The sequence below is a fragment of the Tinamus guttatus genome, unplaced genomic scaffold (genome assembly GCF_059628265.1).
Source record: "Tinamus guttatus ecotype Peru unplaced genomic scaffold, ASM5962826v1 Tinamus_guttatus_pri_ptg000078l, whole genome shotgun sequence".
In the NCBI taxonomy this organism is placed as follows: Eukaryota; Metazoa; Chordata; class Aves; order Tinamiformes; family Tinamidae; genus Tinamus; species Tinamus guttatus.
Window position 1 is genome coordinate 601,117 of NW_028288612.1, and position 18,667 is coordinate 619,783.

The 18,667-nt window shown below is 62.1% G+C and overlaps 2 protein-coding genes across 3 annotated transcripts in view; one reads left to right on the forward strand and one right to left on the reverse strand.

The window, feature by feature from the left end:
- Positions 1–323: 323 nt before the first annotated feature.
- On the forward strand, positions 324–6,498 carry GBX1 (gastrulation brain homeobox 1). 2 transcript variants are annotated; one of them, XM_088519963.1, is made up of 2 exons: positions 324–795; positions 5,951–6,498. In XM_088519963.1, exons 1-2 carry the CDS (start codon positions 336–338, stop codon positions 6,496–6,498), a joined length of 1,008 nt encoding a protein of 335 aa, XP_088376089.1. In that variant the 5' UTR covers positions 324–335. The 2 variants fall into 2 exon arrangements, with proteins under 2 accessions (XP_088376089.1, XP_088376090.1); XM_088519964.1 differs by having other exon boundaries at positions 5,978–6,498.
- A 7,663-nt stretch (positions 6,499–14,161) lies between these two features.
- The window catches only part of AGAP3 (ArfGAP with GTPase domain, ankyrin repeat and PH domain 3), a 113,497-nt gene continuing 108,991 nt past the window's right edge, over positions 14,162–18,667 (reverse strand). Inside the window, exons 14-18 of the mRNA XM_088519951.1 lie at positions 17,149–17,303; positions 16,506–16,596; positions 16,021–16,243; positions 14,711–14,966; positions 14,162–14,389 (exon numbers count right to left, since the gene is read on the reverse strand). Coding sequence (XP_088376077.1) covers positions 14,162–14,389; positions 14,711–14,966; positions 16,021–16,243; positions 16,506–16,596; positions 17,149–17,303 — 953 coding nt within the window. The remainder of the gene's footprint in view (positions 14,390–14,710; positions 14,967–16,020; positions 16,244–16,505; positions 16,597–17,148; positions 17,304–18,667) is intronic.

Below are 18,667 nucleotides of genomic sequence, written 5' to 3' on the forward strand. Positions count from 1 at the left end.
GAGTCCTGCCCCGCCGGCGCGGGCGCTGAAGGAGCAATTGGACCGTGATGTGCGGAAGATGGATGAGAGCAGAGGGCGACACCCCCGCCCGCCTCCCTCCCTCCCGTCCCTCCCCTCCCCTCGCGGCCCGGCCCGGCCCCCCCGCGGCTCCGAGCGCTCCTGCACTCCGCCGCGGAGCCAGCGAGCGGCGGGCGGCAGCTCTCGCCGGGCGCGGAGCCCACGGGCAGCGGGCGCGGGCCGGGGCCGCGGCGGCGGCCGCGGCGGCGTGGCGAGTTGGCGGCGGCCCGAGCTCGCCGGAAAGTTGGTGCCGGCTGAGCCGGCGGCGCCCGCTCGCCATGCAGAGACCCAGCGGCCAGGGGACCGCCTTCTCCATCGACTCGCTCATCGGGACGCCGCCACCGCGCTCCGGGCACCTGCTCTACACCGGCTACCCCATGTTCATGCCGTACCGGCCGCTGGTGCTGCCGCAGGCTCTGTCCCACGCGCCTCTGCAGTCGGGGTTGCCGCCGCTGGCGCCGCTGGCCTCTTTCGCCGGCCGCCTCACCAACACCTTCTGCGCCAGCCTGGGCCAGGCCGTGCCCTCCATGGTGGCGCTCACCACGGCACTGCCCAGCTTCTCGGAGCCCCCCGACGGCTTCTACCCGCCGCAGGAGCTGCCGCCGCCGCGCGCCAACCCCGACGCCGGCTGTCGGCGCGGCGCCGACAGCCTTGAGGCGGAGGAGCTGCCGCCGGGGCGCGACAAGGGACCTCCCGAGCCCCCGCTGCACTTCTCGGACCCCTTTCCTGGCCTGGCAGGTAAGAACGGCCCCGCGCACGCAGCTCCCGCGCGCCGGCCGCCGGACCTTCTCGCCCAGGAGCTCCGCAGGCGCCCGCCCGGTCTTGTCCGGGCTCAGCCAGCAGCCCAGTCGGAGTCTGCGAAGCGGCAGCGGCGCGGAGCTCCGAGGGACGGGCCCCCGCAGGCGGGAGCGTGGGACCAGGGCCGCTGCGGACAGGACGGCGGGGCACCCGCTCGCGGCTGCACTGTCGGGCTGACCCGCCAGGCAGAGAGCCCAGGGACTGGGCCAGTTCCGCTCGGTTCCGGACCGTCCCCGTTGCTCCCTAGCGCCCGCAACTTTCAATGGCGCAGGACAAACTCCTCCCGCCGCGTTCGCGACGCGGGGCGGAAAAGCCGCGAAGCCGCCGGCCGGGACCGTCCGTCCAGACGGGACCGGGGCCGGAGGTGGGACGGGGGCGGGCGCGAGGTGCCCGGAGCCCAGCCCCGTGCCGCGGAGCTCTCCGAGGTCCTGGCCCCCGGACCGGGTTAGCGGATGCAGACGGAGCGTCCGCCCCGCCGAACCGGTTCCGCGGGGCCACGCGCAGCCTCGGCGCCGGCCACGGTGTGCCCCAATCCGGTCCTGCTCCCACCCTGGTCCTGGACGGTGCGAGCAGCGCGGGGCTGTGCGCTGCTCCCGCAGGATGTCGCGTTCCGGCGGTGGCCGAGGAGCGTCCCCGGGTCGCGGCGAAACCCACCGGGCCCTGGCTCGCCCGTGGCCGCGGCGCCCGGGTCCCGCTCCGCTGCCGGCGGCGTCGCGCAGTGGCCGCGAAGCGCGGGACGAGGAGCGCTCCCCAGCGCGGGGCCCCCGAGGCGAGAGCAGAGGGACGCGGGGCAGCTCTGACCCGACGGCGGCCCCGCTCCCCGCCGCTCGATGCGCCCGGGCCGTGGGAGCCGCGGGGCTCGGCGCTGTGCTTAGCCCGACGGGGCGGACGGGCGGGCGGCGCCGCTGCCTTTGTGAGCCGAGGCTGCCGGCACCGACCCGGTGACCTGTTGCTCGTTTTCCTGCTCTGCTGCAGCAGCAGGCTTGCAGCTCCTTTCCAATGCGAGGCTGGTGCAAGGCAACCGCTAACTCCTTCGGCCTCTTTGGGAGCTGCCTCCAGTTGTCCCCGAGACCCACCTTTCTCTTGCGGGCTCCCTGGCTGCACACAGATCTGTGTTGAGAAGTCCCGCTGCATCTTGCAGAGCTTGACTGTTTGCTCTCCAAGCTCCCTTTAGCATCTCCACACACAGCCTGCACCAGCTGGCTGGGGTCTTTTCCTTGCATTTTCTTTCCTTGTCAGGCTGTTGCCGCTGCTCAAACACTCCTTGAGTCTAGTCCCTTAGCAGGACAACCAGGGCTTTTCGTATCCCCGCTGCTTTTGTAGGTCACCAAAGCTTCAGTGATCCTATGGTGCTCCCAAGCTGCTGTGCAGGGTTGAAAGCTGAAGGCAGCCTCAGTTCTGCTGTGAGAGACTCCTTGGGGACAGAATTGTCCTGGTCTGAGTGTGCTGGTCCTGCTATGGGTTCACACTGCATCTGCCCAGCTGCCAGGGAGGAACTGTGCTCTGCCTTGACCTCCTTGTGTGGCTCCTCTGCAGCTAAGCCAAACACGCTCTCACCTCCTGTGGGACTCAGATGATGAGAAATATCATCTCTATGGCTTGTCTTGTAGCTGGCTCCTATGATGGAATGAAATTTGTCCTGCTATAGCTATTCACTCTCTATTGCCTTTAGCTGTCTCTTGGCACTGTGCTTACTCTGGAGTCTGTATTCCATGAATGATGCTTGCAACCCTGCGCAGGCTCATGTCCATATGGACCTCACTGCATGGTTTGCTCTGCCCAGGTCCAAGAGGATTTGTCAGGGTAAATGTGCCCCCTTCGGCCCTGCTTAACCCTTCCCCAGACTGTACCTGCCAAGGCTCTTGGAGATGGCCATTAGAGCGTGTTTTACTGAACAGCCTCACATTCACCTGAGGTGGTTTCTGTGGGCTTGCTCCACAAAGAGAGATCTCAGAGAAAGATGCTTCATGCCAAAAGGAGACATCCAAAACGACCTATAATGCTGTCTGACCTAATGTTCCACCTGTGACACTGGCTGAAAGCAGATGTCTGGGGAAGACCACCAGAGTCTACCAGAAAGGAGAGACAGACAAACTCAGTATCAGCCACATTTTGAGGCAAGATGTTCCATAGAAGATCTGTCCAGGAATCATGAGAAGAAGAACTGCTGCCACCTATCTTACTGCCATCAAGTGAAATCACTATTTGTCTCTCTGGATGTCTGTGGAAGCAGGATCACTCCAGTGACTTGCTAGCTCAGCCAAAGGAACTCATGTTCTGTTTCAGGCTTTCTCTCTCTGCAACTAAAACATTTCAAACCTACTTCTGGCTGTTGACACGCTTCTTGGGAGAGGAAAGGAGTGTGGGGAAACTGTTCATAAGATGCAGGAAAGCCTGGAGTCTGGTTTATTTCAGAAACTATAACAAAGTGTGTGACATCCAGGATAAAGTGACTCTAATCCAGCCCTCCACCCCTCTCCTGAAACCTGATTGTACCTGAGCTGCTGAGGTCTCCACCAAGTGGGTCCAGACCCTTTCTTGGATTGACGTAGTAACTCCACATCCAATCAAGAGGAAAGCGGAGAAGTTCTGTGTTGTTCCTCATGAACACGTCAAGGGGCTCTTGTCTATTTACCAGCACTGGGCTCTTCTGGCTGTCACAACACTTGTTTTGATCTGGCTCCTGCTGATCCTACTTAACCTTGACTTGTCACCTATCACACTCATCCACCTCTGCTCACCATCCTTACCACTTCTGCAGTCAGACCACCAAAAAGCTAGGGCTTCTGAACAGCAAAGTGATGGATCAGTCTTAATCTTCACCTATTACCTTCTGTTGGTATTTCAATTTTGCAATACTTTGCTTCATGATAAATACTTTGCTTCTTGACAAAGACCTTTGGAAGCTTCAGTAAACCCTCCCAACTAGGCAGCTGGTTTCCACCGCTTTCATTGCTTCCTTGATGAAGAAGTACCAGGAGGTTAACAGACTAAGGTACCAGTTTTCTTTGTAAAAACTCTATCACCAGGTTCCTGGCAAAGCCACCCCTTTATAAGAAACAAATGTTAGGCAATTTAATCTGCCAGATACTGTTTAAAACTTGTGGTCTGATTAAGATAAGTGTACCCACAGATAGCAGATACTTTGGGGGTGATATATTACAGTTGGTAGCTCAGCCTCCTTCCAGTCGCCAAGAGGACATGAACCAAGTCTATGAGAGCAAACTGCACTGTCTGTGAGTATGGCTGCTGTGATGCCCTGCCTGCCCCTAGGAAGAGCAGGCTCAGGGCAGGGCCCATGATCAGTCTTGGTGAAGATATGGATGTCCTCATAAGAGCTCTTCTATCCTGTCAAGGACTCTTGCCCCCTGGACAGAGGCGGTAGACAGAAATGAAAGCTCTCCTGCTCTTGGACAGAAATAGTGGTTGCTTGAGACATTTGGCAGCCACGTGTTCCCTGGTGCCTGTTGCTACTCCCTCAGCAGCCCAAGCACAACTTTGCTGCAGCTCCTGTGTAGCAGGACTGTCTGTCTGTGGGAGGTCTCTCCCTCCTCTCAGGTCTCTTCCAAGAGCCCTCAGGAAAACAGTGTTTGTTCTGCAGCACCTGATGGAGGTGCTTCTTCCTGCTGTGTGGAGCGGGAGGAACAGGTACGTAATTCCATTTCTCAAAAGTCACTCTCCAGAAGCTGCAGACCTGCTAAAGGACCAGTGAGGGCTGGGTCCATGATGACCCGCTCATAAGAATGCCTCTTGGTCTTAAGCAGTTTCTTGCAATTGCTGCTTGTGCGTTTTCAGCCTGAGAGCTATCCCGCTGTCCCTTCTGAGCAGAGGTGAGCCAACTGGAGCTGCAGAGGTCCAGCTGCAATTGTCAGCCACTGAACACCGTTCAGAGGCTTGGAGAGCTGTTGCTCCTTCTGTATGTAGGGTCGTACTGAACCTTGCAGTGCTTCAGGACCTTCTCCTTCAAGCAGCAGTTCCCACCTGTGGGTGAGACCTGCAGAATGTGGTGCTGCCAGCGGCCTCAGCAGGATGGAGCAGCTATTTCATCAGTTTGTGCGTAGCTGAGGGTTCTCACTTAACTTGACCTGTCTGTGGCCCAGAGGATCTTACCCTGTGAGAGCTTTGCTGGATCACTTCTGCTGAGAAAGTGACTGGATTCCAGGCCTCCTTCCTAACAACTCTTTCCCTCCTGTGTTCCATGGGCTTTTAAGCCTTTGGAGACTAGTTTGGGATGAAAGAAGCTGGCAAGCAGAAGATTCATTCCTAAAGTCCCTATCAGTAACCTTGCAGGCAACATAGCAGAGGCGTTTGCTTTGGCCCAAGTGCTGCCTCCTGTCTGGGTGGCTTGGGCTGGGATCCCATCTTTGGGTGCTGGTGGCTGCCTCTTGCCTGCCTAGCCAATTTGCCCTTCTGTGAAGGAAGCTGAGCCTTGTGCATCAGCTGCCAGAGCACGTTGCTGCCAGGCTGTGCCGCTCTGCTGTGCTGCAGCCAGGGCTAGGGAGGGAGAGCAGCAGGATACCCCACAGCCTGCAGAACCCTGCGGAGAAGGCTTGCTGGGCTGACACTGAGGCAGGCTGCTTTTTCCTGGGAAGTCCTTCAGCTCCTAGCAGCACTAGATGGTCAATCACAGTGGGATGGGTCAGGAGGAGGGTTGAATTGAGAAGGAAGCACAGGTCTGGACAAGCTCTGGATGGACAGCGGTGTGCTCTGCGGCATGGGGAGGTGGTGATCCTGCTGCCCAGCTGCAGGATGGGGCAGTGGCAGGAGCTGGAGTGGCTCAGAGATGGGCTGAGCTGTGCTTGTGGGGCTGCATAGCTGGGCAGAGCGGGACACGCAGCTCTGGGCCGGGGAGAGCAGCGTGGCTGGGCCTCCCCCGTGCCCAGCACTCCTGGTGCCGCTGGGCCGCCACTGAGGGGAGGGATGGGGTGCCCCAAGACCCCCCATGGGCCTGGCTACCCCCGTGGCTCTGCAGTGCAGGCACCCAGGGCCGGGTTTGAGGATGGAAGGGGCTCCAGTGGCTCCGTGGCAAGGGGAGCCCTCGGGCAATGGGGGCGGCCGGGCTTCGTGGCGCGGGCACCCACGTGGGTCGCTCCAGCACGCACTGATGCTGTGTGCCCCGCAGACGGGAAGGCGTACAGCTCGGACGAGGAGAAGCTGGAGGTGAAGTCGGCGGCAACGCCTTGCAGCGAGCGGGAGGAGGAGAGCTCGGCAGGCGACAGCGAGGACGAGCCCTTCCTGGACGGAGCGGCCGGCGGCGGGCTGGGCGCCAAGGGCAAGGGCAAGGGTGGCCCCACGGCCGAGCAAACGCCGCCGGGTTCCGGGGCCGGCAAGAGCCGGCGACGGCGCACGGCATTCACGAGCGAGCAGCTGCTGGAGCTGGAGAAGGAGTTCCACTGCAAGAAGTACCTGAGCCTCACGGAGCGCTCCCAGATCGCACACGCCCTGAAGCTCAGCGAGGTGCAGGTGAAGATCTGGTTCCAGAACCGCCGCGCCAAGTGGAAACGCATCAAGGCGGGCAATGTGAGCAACCGCTCGGGCGAGCCCGTCCGCAACCCTAAGATCGTGGTGCCCATCCCGGTGCACGTCAACCGATTCGCCGTGCGCAGCCAGCACCAGCAGATCGAGCAGGGCGCCCGGCCCTGAGCGCCTCGGGACTCACGGACCTAGGGGCGGGCGGGCCGCCGGCCTCGGCCCCGGCCGCAGGCAGGGGCTGGCGCGGCGGGGGGCTCGGCCGGGTGCCCGCTTTCGCTCCTCTGTACATGTCCCTTATTTATTCCGTGTAAAGTCTGTACATAAGGCAGCGCGTCTGCCTGTCCGTGCCGCGGGGAGCGCGGGCCGCCGGCAGCCCCGGGCCGGAGCAGGCCGGGCGCCGCCCGCCCGTGTATAGCTGTGATTTCAATAAATTATTTTCTATGGAGCGAGGCGAGGGGCTTCCCTGGCACCGCCCGCCCACAGGGACGGGACGGGGCGGCCGCTCCAGGGGCGGGGGGCAGAGGGGAGGGGGCGGGCAGCCGTGTCCCCTGCACCTCCCACCCTGGGCGACCGCCCCTGTTCCCGTCCTGCCGGTCCCGGGGCCAGGACCGGCCCCACAAAGATCCACTCCCTGCTGCTCTCGCTGGAGGCTGAGCTCCACACACACCTCTGGTGAGGAGAGACCCCCAACCTGGCCCCATGGCCCCTGTCCACTGCAATAGGACGCCTGCCCCTTGATCCTGTGCCTGGTGCAATACACATGAAACCCCTCCATGCTACGAGCAGCTATATAGTGCTGCTCCAAACCTGCCAAGCCCTCCATGCCATGGGGACCCCCTGCCTGCTGGACGAGACCTGCCCTGAAGCCTTTCCTCCTCCTTCGTACACCAAGCGACCCTCCAGTTCCTTCCTGTAAGGGAAGGGGATGGGGATGACTGTAGCTTGGGCTCCTTGTAACTCATAACTCCACAGCTGAATGGAGAGGAGGGAAAGTCTCTTGCCCTGCTTCGGGTGCCTCACTGGTGCGACCGCTGCAGTGCCAGGAGCTTCTTCTCTTGCCATGGTGCTGCTGGGGCTGCTGCAGTTATGAGCAGGGAGGGCCTGGATATGGGTTTCCTGTCCCAATCTGGGACTGCTGCTGGGTCTCTATCTGCACTCATGCAGGGGTTATGGGTGTCCCTGATGAGGGGCTGTCACTTGCACGCTAACCAGGCAGGAATAGTTTTCCCGTGAGGCCTATTGCACGCTGCTTCTGAAGCCAAGGAGTATCTCAGATGACTTTGCCCAATGCCAGAGTGTGATGAGTATCCAGTCCTGCACTGGCATGTGGTTGTAGCTCAGCCTGGGTCAGCAGCGTCTAACTTGCTATGTCCAGCTATGCAAGACTGTTGTAGGTTTGGGGAGCATTGCCCAGCCCATGTGCACAGTGAGCTGACACCTCCGTCAGCCCTAACAGCTCCTGAAGAGTGGGAGAAACCCTTGGTGGCCAGTGGTGACCTCACCCTTCTGGACACAGGCACTCCTGGCCACCACAGCAAGGGCAGGCCCATCCTACCTGCTTGGGGGAGGCTCCCTGGCCCTGTGACCCCGGTCCTGTGTCCAGCTTGTCCTCTTACCTGCAGCACAGTCCCGTGCCTGGGCTGCATGTTGAGTCCTGGTGCGGAGGCCACCTCAGCAAGCTGGCGGGAGGCTCTCCTGCCCTGTGTGGGCAATGTAGCTCAGTGAGGAGTAACCCTTGGGCAAGGCCGCACGCCGAGCTGCCCAGGAGGTGCCTGTTTTCCAGGAAGGTGGGTGCTCAGGACATGAGGCAGGTGGAAGGATCTTGGCCAGGTTTCACCAGCACCCGCTCAGGCAGCAGAGCAGACCCTCCCTCCTGCAGCTGGGGCCAGGCACATCCAGTGCTGCCGAGCTGGACAGGACTGAGCACCCTGGGACCTGCCTGCCCTGGTGTTGCCCTCAGCAGCTCCAACACGGGCTTGGGCTACTCCAATGTCAGCGTCTGCTGCATCTACGCTGCATGGGGGAGGTAGGTGCCCGCTAGCACCAGTCGCAGGTGTCCTGCCCTTGGGTACTGGTCATTCCCCCTGGATGAGCAGTTCAGGAGCTGCCTGTGCTGGAAGACCCTCATGAAGGCGGCTCCTCCCCAGCTCAGGGCTTGTCCAAGGCAGAGGAACTCGGCTCGTCTCCCCCGCGCAGCAGCCGCACACGGGGTGCGAGCGGCTCATGGCAGCCAGGCCAGCTGCAGGCCTGGCCGAGCGGCTGTGCAGCCCGGAGCGCTGCTCTGTCACTACCGATGTGACCACACGAGGGGTCTGTGCCGCCGCCGCTGCGGGCGCTCAGCCTCTCGCAGCTCCGTGCAGGAATTAGCACAGCGCTCTGAGAAAAGCTTGCAGCCCCACTGAAAGGAGCTGGATTTTGTTTTAGGTTACACCCCCGACCTCCACCCTCTCCTCTGCTCCAGTGGAGGTGGGGTGTAACCTAACCCACCTCCAGTGGGTGTTTCTGGCCAAATGCTGTGTTTTGATGTATCTCAATGCATCCCAATCCCACATTAGTTTATCTTGGCACTGACCCCTGCTGCACTGGCCACATGCACCACCTGAGCCCTGGCTACAGTGCTCCCATTGCTCCCATGGACACACACTTGTTGGCACACAGACCGCAGACAGGATTTGAGAACCAAAACTTCTCAAACTTTTATTTGGGACTTTGAGAATTAAAGAACATTTTTTTGAGTTGGATGAATCCCAGAGCCAGGACGCAGTGAAGATCTGCAGCAGTTGTGTGACAGACCCAGGTAGCCAGGGTGGGACCTCTGGTGTCACTGGTCCAGACCCGCTCAGAGAGGGTCCACTGGGATCGGGGAGCCAAGGAAGTCCCCTGCCTGACAGAGCATCTCGAAGGATAGAGAACCCACAGCCTTTTGGGGCCCCTGTTCCTCTGCCTGATGTGACTGCCTGCTTTCCTGGTAGCGTTTTTTTTTCCTTGTGGGTATTGGGAACTTCCCATAGTCCGACCTGTCCTGTTGTCTGGTGACCTGGAGTGGGACCAGCAGGTGTCTTGCTCCTCGCCCCCCCGCACACTTACGGGTGCATGTGGACACACACACACTGGTAAAAGGCATCTGAAACATATATATATATATATGCATAGACATGCATTCTTGTATGCACACACATTTTTTATGTATATGCACACATATATATTATATATATATACACACACACACACACACACACACACACACACACACACACGACACTCATATATATGTGTGTGTGTATAAAGTAAGGATACAAGTCTTATTTGCCTGTCACAAAGGCAGTTTCCTCACAAGGAAATTCGCCGTACTCAGACATCTCCTGACTCATTGACCTGGCAAACGGTTCTTACAGAGCTAGAAAAGGAACAGTGATTACAGCCCACTTGGGAGTTACTGGCTCAGGGGTCCCTTTTCCAGACAGTTCTTCAGTGCAACAAAGCTGGTTCAGAGCATTCTCCAGCACTGGGTGGCTATGAAGACTTGAGCGGCCACAGTACAGTGCTGCTGCTGCTCATGAACCAGCTGCTCCCAGACTGGCTGATCTGCAAGTGGCTCTGAGAAGTTCTCCAAGTCCTGCTGCTGTGCCTGGCTTTAAAGAGTGAAGCTGCAGTGGGAGCTGTGATGGACGATATCACCACAGCGAGGAGCAGCTGGGACGGAGAAGAGAATGCTGCTCTGCTCCACGCTGTGCAGGACAGGGAATGCCGCGCCGTGCAATGCAGGGAAGGGGACGCTACTCTGTTCTGTGCAGAACAGGGACCGCTGCTCTGCTCTGTGCTGTGCAGAACAGGACAGGGAGGGTTGCCCTGTGCAGTGCTATGGGGACTCCCTGCTCTTCCGTGCTATCCCTGGCAGCACCTCCCCAGAAGCGCCCAGCGGGGGTTTGTGTGTGCTCAGTCTGCAGCAAGGTGTTAGTTAGGTCAGGCTTCCTGCTGTCTGGGCTGTACCCCATGGATTGCACCATGGCACGTGGGTGCCATCACTGTGTGACTCCTGCAGTGCCACAAACCTGCACCCACACACAGGCCAAGGGCTTCTGGCTGCACATGAATGGGATCAGCAACCTCCCTTCCTGCTCTGCAGATGACTGGGAACGTCATGAGCTCCCTGACCACTCAGCTGCTCCCTGCCAGCTCCACTGCACCTCGTGTTGCACAGTTGCAGCAGGAGATTTTTGCAATGGCCAGTGCAGGAGCCTGCAAACACCTGGTGGGAGCTTCTGCAGTGTTGACCCACCTGAAACTTAGACAGTGCTCTGCTCGCTTGGATGCTGAGGGGGTACAAAGAGCTTCACGGGATTGTAGCAGCTTCCTCATTACCCAGGATTGCAGGTAGCACCTCTGCTTCCTCCAGAAGCCTCTGCTGGGCTCCTGTCCCATGGCCACACCAGCCACAGGACAGCCCCTGGCAGAGAGCGTTGGGACTGATGGAAGCACGGTGCAGAGCAGAAACAGCCGAGGGCATTTCCCAGGGAAACCGTTCCCGGGATGATGGGGAAACAGTTATGGAACACTAGACAGCCAAAGAGATGAGATACCATGGTCCAGTTTTAGAGCATTCTGAACTATTTTATCATCCAACAGCTACCCAAAGACCTCCCACATCTTCAAAGGGATCCTAAGCCCTAGCTGTGATGGACCAAGGGCTGCAGGGACCTGTGAGGCTTGTGGGATGGGCTCTGCAAACATGACGGGTGTCAGGCCCAAAGCCAGGGGCTGGCAGAGCAGGATGGAAAAAAAAAATCACAGAAGGCTTGAGGTTGGCAGGGACCTCTGAAGATCATCTAGTCCAACCCTGCCCACACACACAAGCAGAATCACCTAGAGCATATTGCACAGATCACATCCAGGTGGATTTTGAGGCTCTCCAGAGAAGGAGACTCCACAACCTCTCCGGGCAGCCTGTTTGGTGCTCTATCACCCTCACTGGCAAGAATTTTTTCCTTGAATTCAGGCAGAACTTCCTGTGCTTCAGTTTGTGGCCATTGCCTCTTGCCCTATCGCTGGGCACAACTGAGAAGAGCCTGGTGGCCTCTGGACACCCTCCCTGTGGGCGCTTACACGTGTTGATAAGATCCCCCTGCACCTCCTCCTCACCAGGCTGAACCGCCCCAGCTCCCCCGGCCTCTGTTGGTGGGAGATGCTCCGGTACCTTCATCCCCTCCGCGCTCCTTCATGGGACTCTCTCCGGATGCTCTATGTCCTTCCTGTCCGGGGAGCCCAGCGCTGCACCCAGCCCCGCAGACGTGGCCTCCACAGGGCTGAGCAGGGTGGCAGGGTCACCCCTGCCCCTCCAGCTGCTGCCAACGCTCTTCCCAGAGCAGCCCAGGAGACCATCGAGCTTCTTGGCCCCCAAGGGTGCTTTGCTGGCTCATGGTCATGTTGTTGTCCAGGACTCCCAGCTCTGCAGAGCTGCTCTCCAGCAGGTCGACCCAAGCTGTGCTGGGGCCGTTCCTGCCTTGGTGCAGAACCCTGCGCTTTGCTTTGCTGACCCTCATGAGGCTCCTCTCTGCCCATCTCTGCACGCTGTCCAGGTCCCTCTGAATGGCAGCACAACTCCCAGGGGTCTCAGCCGCTCCTCCCAGGGCAGGTGGTAGCGCAGGAATGGGAGGGCAATGGTGGAGGCCCAGGGACAGTACAACAAGGTGATGGTGGCTCCAGCTGCCAGGACCTGGCACCGTGCTCTCAGGTGATGCGCGGCTCCCTGGGTCTCTGCACCTTCCTCACCCAGCCTGCAGCACCCAGGCACTGGCACCAGCCCGGGATCTCCCTGCATGCAGCGCCACAATGTGCACGCAGGGCTCAGTTTGTGCATGCAGGACCGCAATGTGCATGCAGGGTGCAGTTTGTGCATGCAGGACCGCAATGTGCAGGCAGGGTGCAGTTTGTGCACATGTGGCCATGATGCATGTGAAGGGCCGGGACACGCACATGGCTGTAGGGGCGCCTGGACCTGCTGTCGCAGTGGTGTGTGCACCAGGCTGTGACGTCCTAGGGCTGAGCTCGTGCAGGATGCGCAGGGCTGTGAGGCGCATGTGGCCGTGAACACAGTGCTGTGTGGGCAGATGAGGGCCCCGGCCGCAGCGGCCAGGTCAGGATGGGAAGGGAGGCGCCAGGGATGGACCGGGCGGGATCCCGCATGGGGGATGATGTATGGGCAGATGTATCAGATCGCACAAGATAAACAAGCAGTGAATTTCATCAGGGCCCATCATGGCTTTAATTTGGCTGCCTAATGAGTCAGATCCAGCCGCGCAGATAAAAGTTGTCAGAGCCGCAGCCCTAATGAATTTCTTGCCACTTGTAATCAAGGCAGCTTGTCTGAGGGGGATGATTAATGGGCCCCAGAGGAGCTGCCGTCCCTCGGCTTCCCTTCCCGCTAATGCAGTCGCCAGGAAATCATGAAAACCCCGCGCCGGGCTGGGCCTGCGCACACCGCGCCGGGTGTGTGCGGGGTGTGTGCACGGGCACTGCGTGTGTGCGTGTACATGGACATTGCGTGCACTGCGTGTGCACTGCGTGTGCATGGGCACTGTGTGTGCACGGGCACTGCGTGTGTGCGTGTACATGGGCATTGCTTGTGCTGCGTGTGCATGGGCACTGTGTGTGCTCTGCGTGTGCATGGGCATTGCATGCGCTGCATGTGCACTGCGTGTGCATGGGCTCTGTGTACATGGGCACTGTGTGTGTTTGCGTGTACATGGGCACTGCGCGCACGCTGTGTGTGTGCTGCACGTCTGGTGTGCATACATTCTGTGCGTGGTACATGTACATTGTGTGTACATTGCATGTGCGTGTCTGCTTTCCATGTGTGATACATGCGCACTCTGCGTGCACTGTAAGTACATGTTGTGGCATGTGCGCACTGTGCGTGGGGCATGTGCACCGCGTGTGCAGGCTGTGTGCACTGTGTGCTGTATGTGCACTGTGTGTGTGATGCATGTGCACTGTGCGCCCGTTGTACGCACAGTGTGTGCGCCCAGCGAGGGACTGTTGCATGCCACAAGCGCAGGAGGGCTCAGCGCCAGGGGGGAGATGTTGCATGGGAGGAGCTGGCGCCTGCGCTTCCCAGGGCGGCTGCATTGCTGCCCAGACAGGCGGTTGGGGCAGCTCAGGGCAGGCCCCGGGCAGAGCCACACGTGCGAGATGGAGCTGGCGCAGCAGGCGGCCACCCATGTCCCATCCCACCTTCTCCCCTTGGCTCCCTAGCCCCCCTTTCTGGCAGCACGGGTACCCCTCACCCCATTTTATGCACGTTCCCCCTGCATCCCATTTGCTGCTGCAGCGGGACCGGATGCCGGCAGCGTGGAGGCAGCACGAGGCTGGCAGACGGAGCGGGCGCTTTATTGGCTGCGGGTCACACACACGGGCAACTCAAGGCAAAGGAACCGTATATACAGAGCGTCCATATAAATATTTCCAATGTACATTTTATACACAGGGAACGGGTCCCCCGCGGCGGCCCACGCCACGGCCCCAGGAGGGCCCAGCTGCTGCTTGGTCCTGCCGGTCCTCCCGGTGGCGGGTGCCAGCGGAGACCCCGCGGGCGGCTGGGACTCGTGCTGGGCTGATGCAGGCGCCTGTTCCGTTGGGGCGCGCAGTGGAATGGCACTGGTCGTTGAGTGCAGCAGTGCCATCTGCATCCCTGTCCATGCTGCGTGGAGCGCTGTGAGCACTGCCATGGGGCGTGGGGACACCCGCAGCCCCACGTCGGACACCGGTGCTGCTGCACGCGCTACACGGGGCCGTCCTGCTGCCCCCGTGCCCCGGAGCGGGCGCAGAGCCAGCAGGGCTAGACGGGCGCGGGTGTGGGAGCGAGGTCGGCGTGCGGCGCGGCGCCCGCGTTGTTGTTGGCGTTGGCGTTGCGGCGCGGCAGGCTGGGTGTCAGCGCGGGGCCGGCGCTGTCCCCGGGGCAGCCGTGCTGCAGCAGGATGTCGGCGCACTCCTGGCTGCCGGCCCGCCGCGCGTAGGCCAGCGGCGTCAGCCCCCGGGCGTCCCGGCTCCGCACGTCCACGCCGTACTGCGGGGGAGAGGCGGTCAGGACAGCCGGTGCCGCGGGCACAGGGGGCTGGTGCTGCTGCAGCGGACACAGCACCGGCGCTGCTGCAGGGGTATGGCACTGGTGCTGCTGCAAGGCACATGGGGGCCGGTGCTGGAGGGCACACGGGGGCCGGAGCCGCGGGCACATGGGAGCCAGTGCTACTGCAGGGGATATGGCCCTGGTGCTGCTGCAGGGCACACAGGCACTGGTGCTGCTACAGGGGACATGCGCAGTGCAGGTGACATGGGCAGGGACCTGCAGCAGGGGACACAGGGGCAGGAGACGGGGGCTCTGCCTTACCCAGATGAGCAGCTGCGTGAAGACCACGTTGGCCATGGCGCAGGAGAGGTGCAGGGCCGTGCGGCCATCCCCGTCCCCGTAGGTCTCGTTCACCTCCTCCTTGGTGCCGTGGGCCAGCAGCGTCACCACCAGGCGCAAGTCGTCCTCCACCACCGCCCGCAGCAGCTGCTGCCCCAGCGGGATGTCCGACTGCGGCAGCGGAACCAGGAAGAGCTTCTGCTCGTACTTGGCCCGGATCCAGCGCTCCTTCTCCTCCCTGCCAGGTGGGACATGGTTGCTGTCGCGGGCTGCACTGGGCTGCCCAGCCCCATGGATGCCCCATGCATGCGGCAGGACGGGCTGCACAGATGTAACATGGTGCTGCTGCCCGATGCCTGCTGTGGATGCTGCACTGGGTGCTGTGAGGACGCTAACCCTGGTGCAGCCAGTGCGCTCATCCCACAGCATGAACTGCTGCATGGGCGCTGCCCCCGTCATGAACTGCGCGCTTATCCCGCCGTTCCCAGCATGAACTGTACACTTATCCCACTGCTCCTGGCACGAACCGCACGCTTATCCTGCTGCAGCGCACTGCTCCCGCACTCTGCCCACACTCCTCCACGGCCCACGCTTGCGCCCTGGGCAACCTGTCCCAATGAGCAGCCACTGCGTCCCACCCCATGTCTGCTGCAGCGGAGACGTGTGTCCGCACCAGTGCCCCAGCACCCACTCGCTGCCTGTCCATTGCTGGGCAGCAGGGCCATGGCCCTCCCACGCGCAGGCCTTGGCCAGCGGCAGAAAAGGTTAGTGGCAGCAGAGGCCGCGGGAGGCCCCTTATCGGCACTGCCGTCTCGCGCGGCGCGCACAAAGCGCCGGCAGGCGCGTCCCGGCGGGGCTGCCGGCGCAGATCGATGCGGCCGCACCGCTGCTATCTTCTGCCTTTCTCTCCATCTGCACCTGGCGCGCGGCCATCAAAGCGGCGCGCGGAGCACGCTGCGCACTCACTGCCGCCTGCCCTGACCCGCGCTTATCGCGCCGAGCCGCAGAAAGGGCTCTTGTTGGGATGAGTGACAGCAGGCTGCTCCGATGGGGACAGAAAAGGGCCTGAAAGGGACGCACCCTGGAGACCCGCGGCTGCGGCCGAGCTGCCTGTTAACCCCTTCTGCCCTGCGGCCGGACGGGCTCGGCAGCCCTGGCATGGCCAGGGCCACAGCCACCCCGCGGGCACGGAAGGATGCGCCTGGTCGGAGGGGCCCAGCGGCTCCCGGCCCTCCTCCCGCTTGGCTCCCAGCCCGGGAGCCCCGCAGCACCGCGGCCCCGCTCGCCCTCACCGGCTGCTCTCCGGGGTGGGCTTGGGGTAGCCCTCCACGGCGCCCTCCCACACGGCGTTGGCCAGCGCGTTGCCGATGGCCGTCATCACCATGAGCAGCTCACTGGGCCAGTCGTCCAGGTCGAGGGAGCGCACGCGGGACAGGTGGGTGCCCAGGTTCCGGTGGATGCCCGAGCACTCGATGCACATGAGGGCGCCCAGGTTGAGGCTGGCCCAGTCGGGATCTGCAGGTGCAGGGGTCACATAGCGGGGTCAACACCAGCACGGTCCGGTCCTGCCACTGCTTTGCAGGGACCTGCCCGACTTCCCTCCCTTCCTCCTGAGCACCGGGGAGCCACACGAGGGGCCACGAGTGGCAGGACAGGGGCCCGCGCCGCAGGACACCCCCCATCCCCGGTCCCCCAGGAGAGGAGGGAGCCCGTCGGGGTCCCTTGGCGGGGGGACGCGCTCCCCCCAGCCGTGTCCCCGCGCAGCAGCACTGCTCACTCGGGGCGTCGCAGTCCACGCAGAAGCTGTTCCCGCGCGCCGTGCGCACGGCCTGCATGGCCTGCGCGTCGCCCTGGCTGCCCAGCCGAGCCTGGAAGAGAAGCGGAGCACTCGGTGGCTGCTGCCACAGCCCCCGAGCCCCAGTGCACCCCAGCCAGCGCAGGGACACCAGGGCCTCGCGCCAGCGATGAGGAGAGGCACCCGCTGCACGAGAGCCACGTCCCGGCGGGATGGAGATGGAGAGGGGTGCAAGCTGCCTCCAGGCTGGCGCGGGGGAGCAGGGATGCAGGGCCAGAGCAGGGATGGAGCGGGGATGCAGGGCTGGAATGGGGATGCAGGGATGGAGCAGGGATGCAGGGCTGGAGTGGAGATGCAGGGCCAGAGCAGGGATGCAGGGATGCAGGCGTGGGGGATCCAGCCCTAGCTGGGAGCTGGGAGCACAGTGGAGCTGAAGCCGCTTTGGGGCCAGGTGAGCCTGGAGCGGGAGTGATGCTTTCCTGGGGCAGGATCCTGGCCTCCTGGGGAGCAGGGGCCCCGGCACAGGATCCAGCCTGGAGGCAGAAGTGAGTGGGATAGGGAAGGACGCAGCGAGGAAGATGCTGGAGCAGAGGGGTGGAAGCAGAATTTGGCTGAAGCTGCCTACCTTATTCTTGCTGCTCTCGCAGCCCTGCAGGCTGGCCAGGATCTGGCTCTCAATGGCCTGGACCCAAAGTTCTCGCTCCTCTGACGTGGAGGCCTCGAAGAGCCACGTCTGACCCGTCAGGGAAACGATAATGAACTCAAACGGCTCATCTGGTTCTGGAAAAGAAAGGGCAGCACAGCATGGGTCGGGAGGAGGGGTGCGCGCACGCAGAGCCACGCACACCCCGGCCCCTGGCCCTCCTGACGCCCGCACTGCACACAGCCCCAGCTCTGGCGGTACCGAGCACGCACGCTCGGCACATGCAGCCTCCTTCCCTAACCAGGAAATCTGGGAATGCTGTGCAGGGAAGAGGATGATGCCATTCTCAGCTCTGAGGCCTCCTGGCTTGGTGCCTGCTGGTAACGCCGCGGGTCCCAGGGGCGCCCAGAGCTGGCGCGCTGGGGCTTGGGGCACGGGGCACAGCGAGGTGCAGGGAGCAGCCCGGGGAGAGGGCAGGGCCGGGCACTGGCAGCTGCGGCTCCGGTGGGAGCCTGGGAGAGCGGAGGGGGACGGGGTGCCTGGAGCGGGTGCCGCGGGGTTGCTGCAAGGCGCTGCTGCGGTCCGCTCGGTGCCGGGCGCGTGGACCCCGCAGCTGCCCCATCCCTCCCCGCAGCCAGGCACCAGCGTCTACCTTTTATTGCCAACTTCAGTAGTTAGTGCAGTAAATGACTTAACTAAGCGGGGCCTGAATGGAATGACTAATAAACGTTATGTCACAGCACACGCTCCAGCTCATAGCAAAATGATTTGTAATTACCTAATTAGCGTTATGCAAATAACACCCTCATCTCCATAATGTGCCTTCCCAGCTCTCTATTAAAAGCAGGGAGTCAATCGCGCAGCTCCAGAGAGGGCACAGAGGCTGCGGGGCCCCACGGCCCACTGTGGAGCAGGATCCCTGCCGTGGGGCAGGACCCCCACCATGGGGCAGGATACCTACTGTGGGGCAGAACCCTCACCATGGAGCAGGACCCCCGCCATGGGGCAGGATCCCCACTGTGGGGCAGGACCCCCACCGTGGGGCAGGATCGCTGCTGTGGGACAGGATCCCCGCCATGGGGCAGGATCCCCACCATGGGGCAGAGTGCAGCCACCTCCTCTGCTCCAGCAAGCAGCACCTGGGCCCAGGTCCCATGGGCTTGAGCGTCCCAGCAGCCCTGCCGCATCCAGCAGGGCTCGTGCACGAGCAGAGCTGCGGTGAAGCTCCGCTCCAGGAGAGCGGGGCAGCCGTGGGACGTGCAGGACAGCACAGCCGGACGGTCTCTCCACGCGCTCCCTCCAACTCTCACGTCCTCTGGAGGTTTGAGCACCGCCACAAACAAGTGCCGGGCACGACACCCGACTCGGCGTCTCCCTGACACGCAGCTGCTTCCTCCAGCCCAGCCTGGGGGTAAACGCTGCTGCCGCTGCTATGCGTGCTGCAGAGAGCCATCTCCTCACACAGTGGCCGCAGGGCCCTGCATTGTGTCTGGGTCTCAAA

Coding starts and splice junctions, on each gene's coding strand:
- GBX1 (XM_088519963.1), top strand. CDS start 336: ATGCAGAGACCCAGCGGCCAGGGGACCGCCTTCTCCATCGACTCGCTC. Junction 796..5,950: donor CCCCTTTCCTGGCCTGGCAG/GTAAGAACGGCC, acceptor GGGTCGCTCCAG/CACGCACTGATGCTGTGTGC.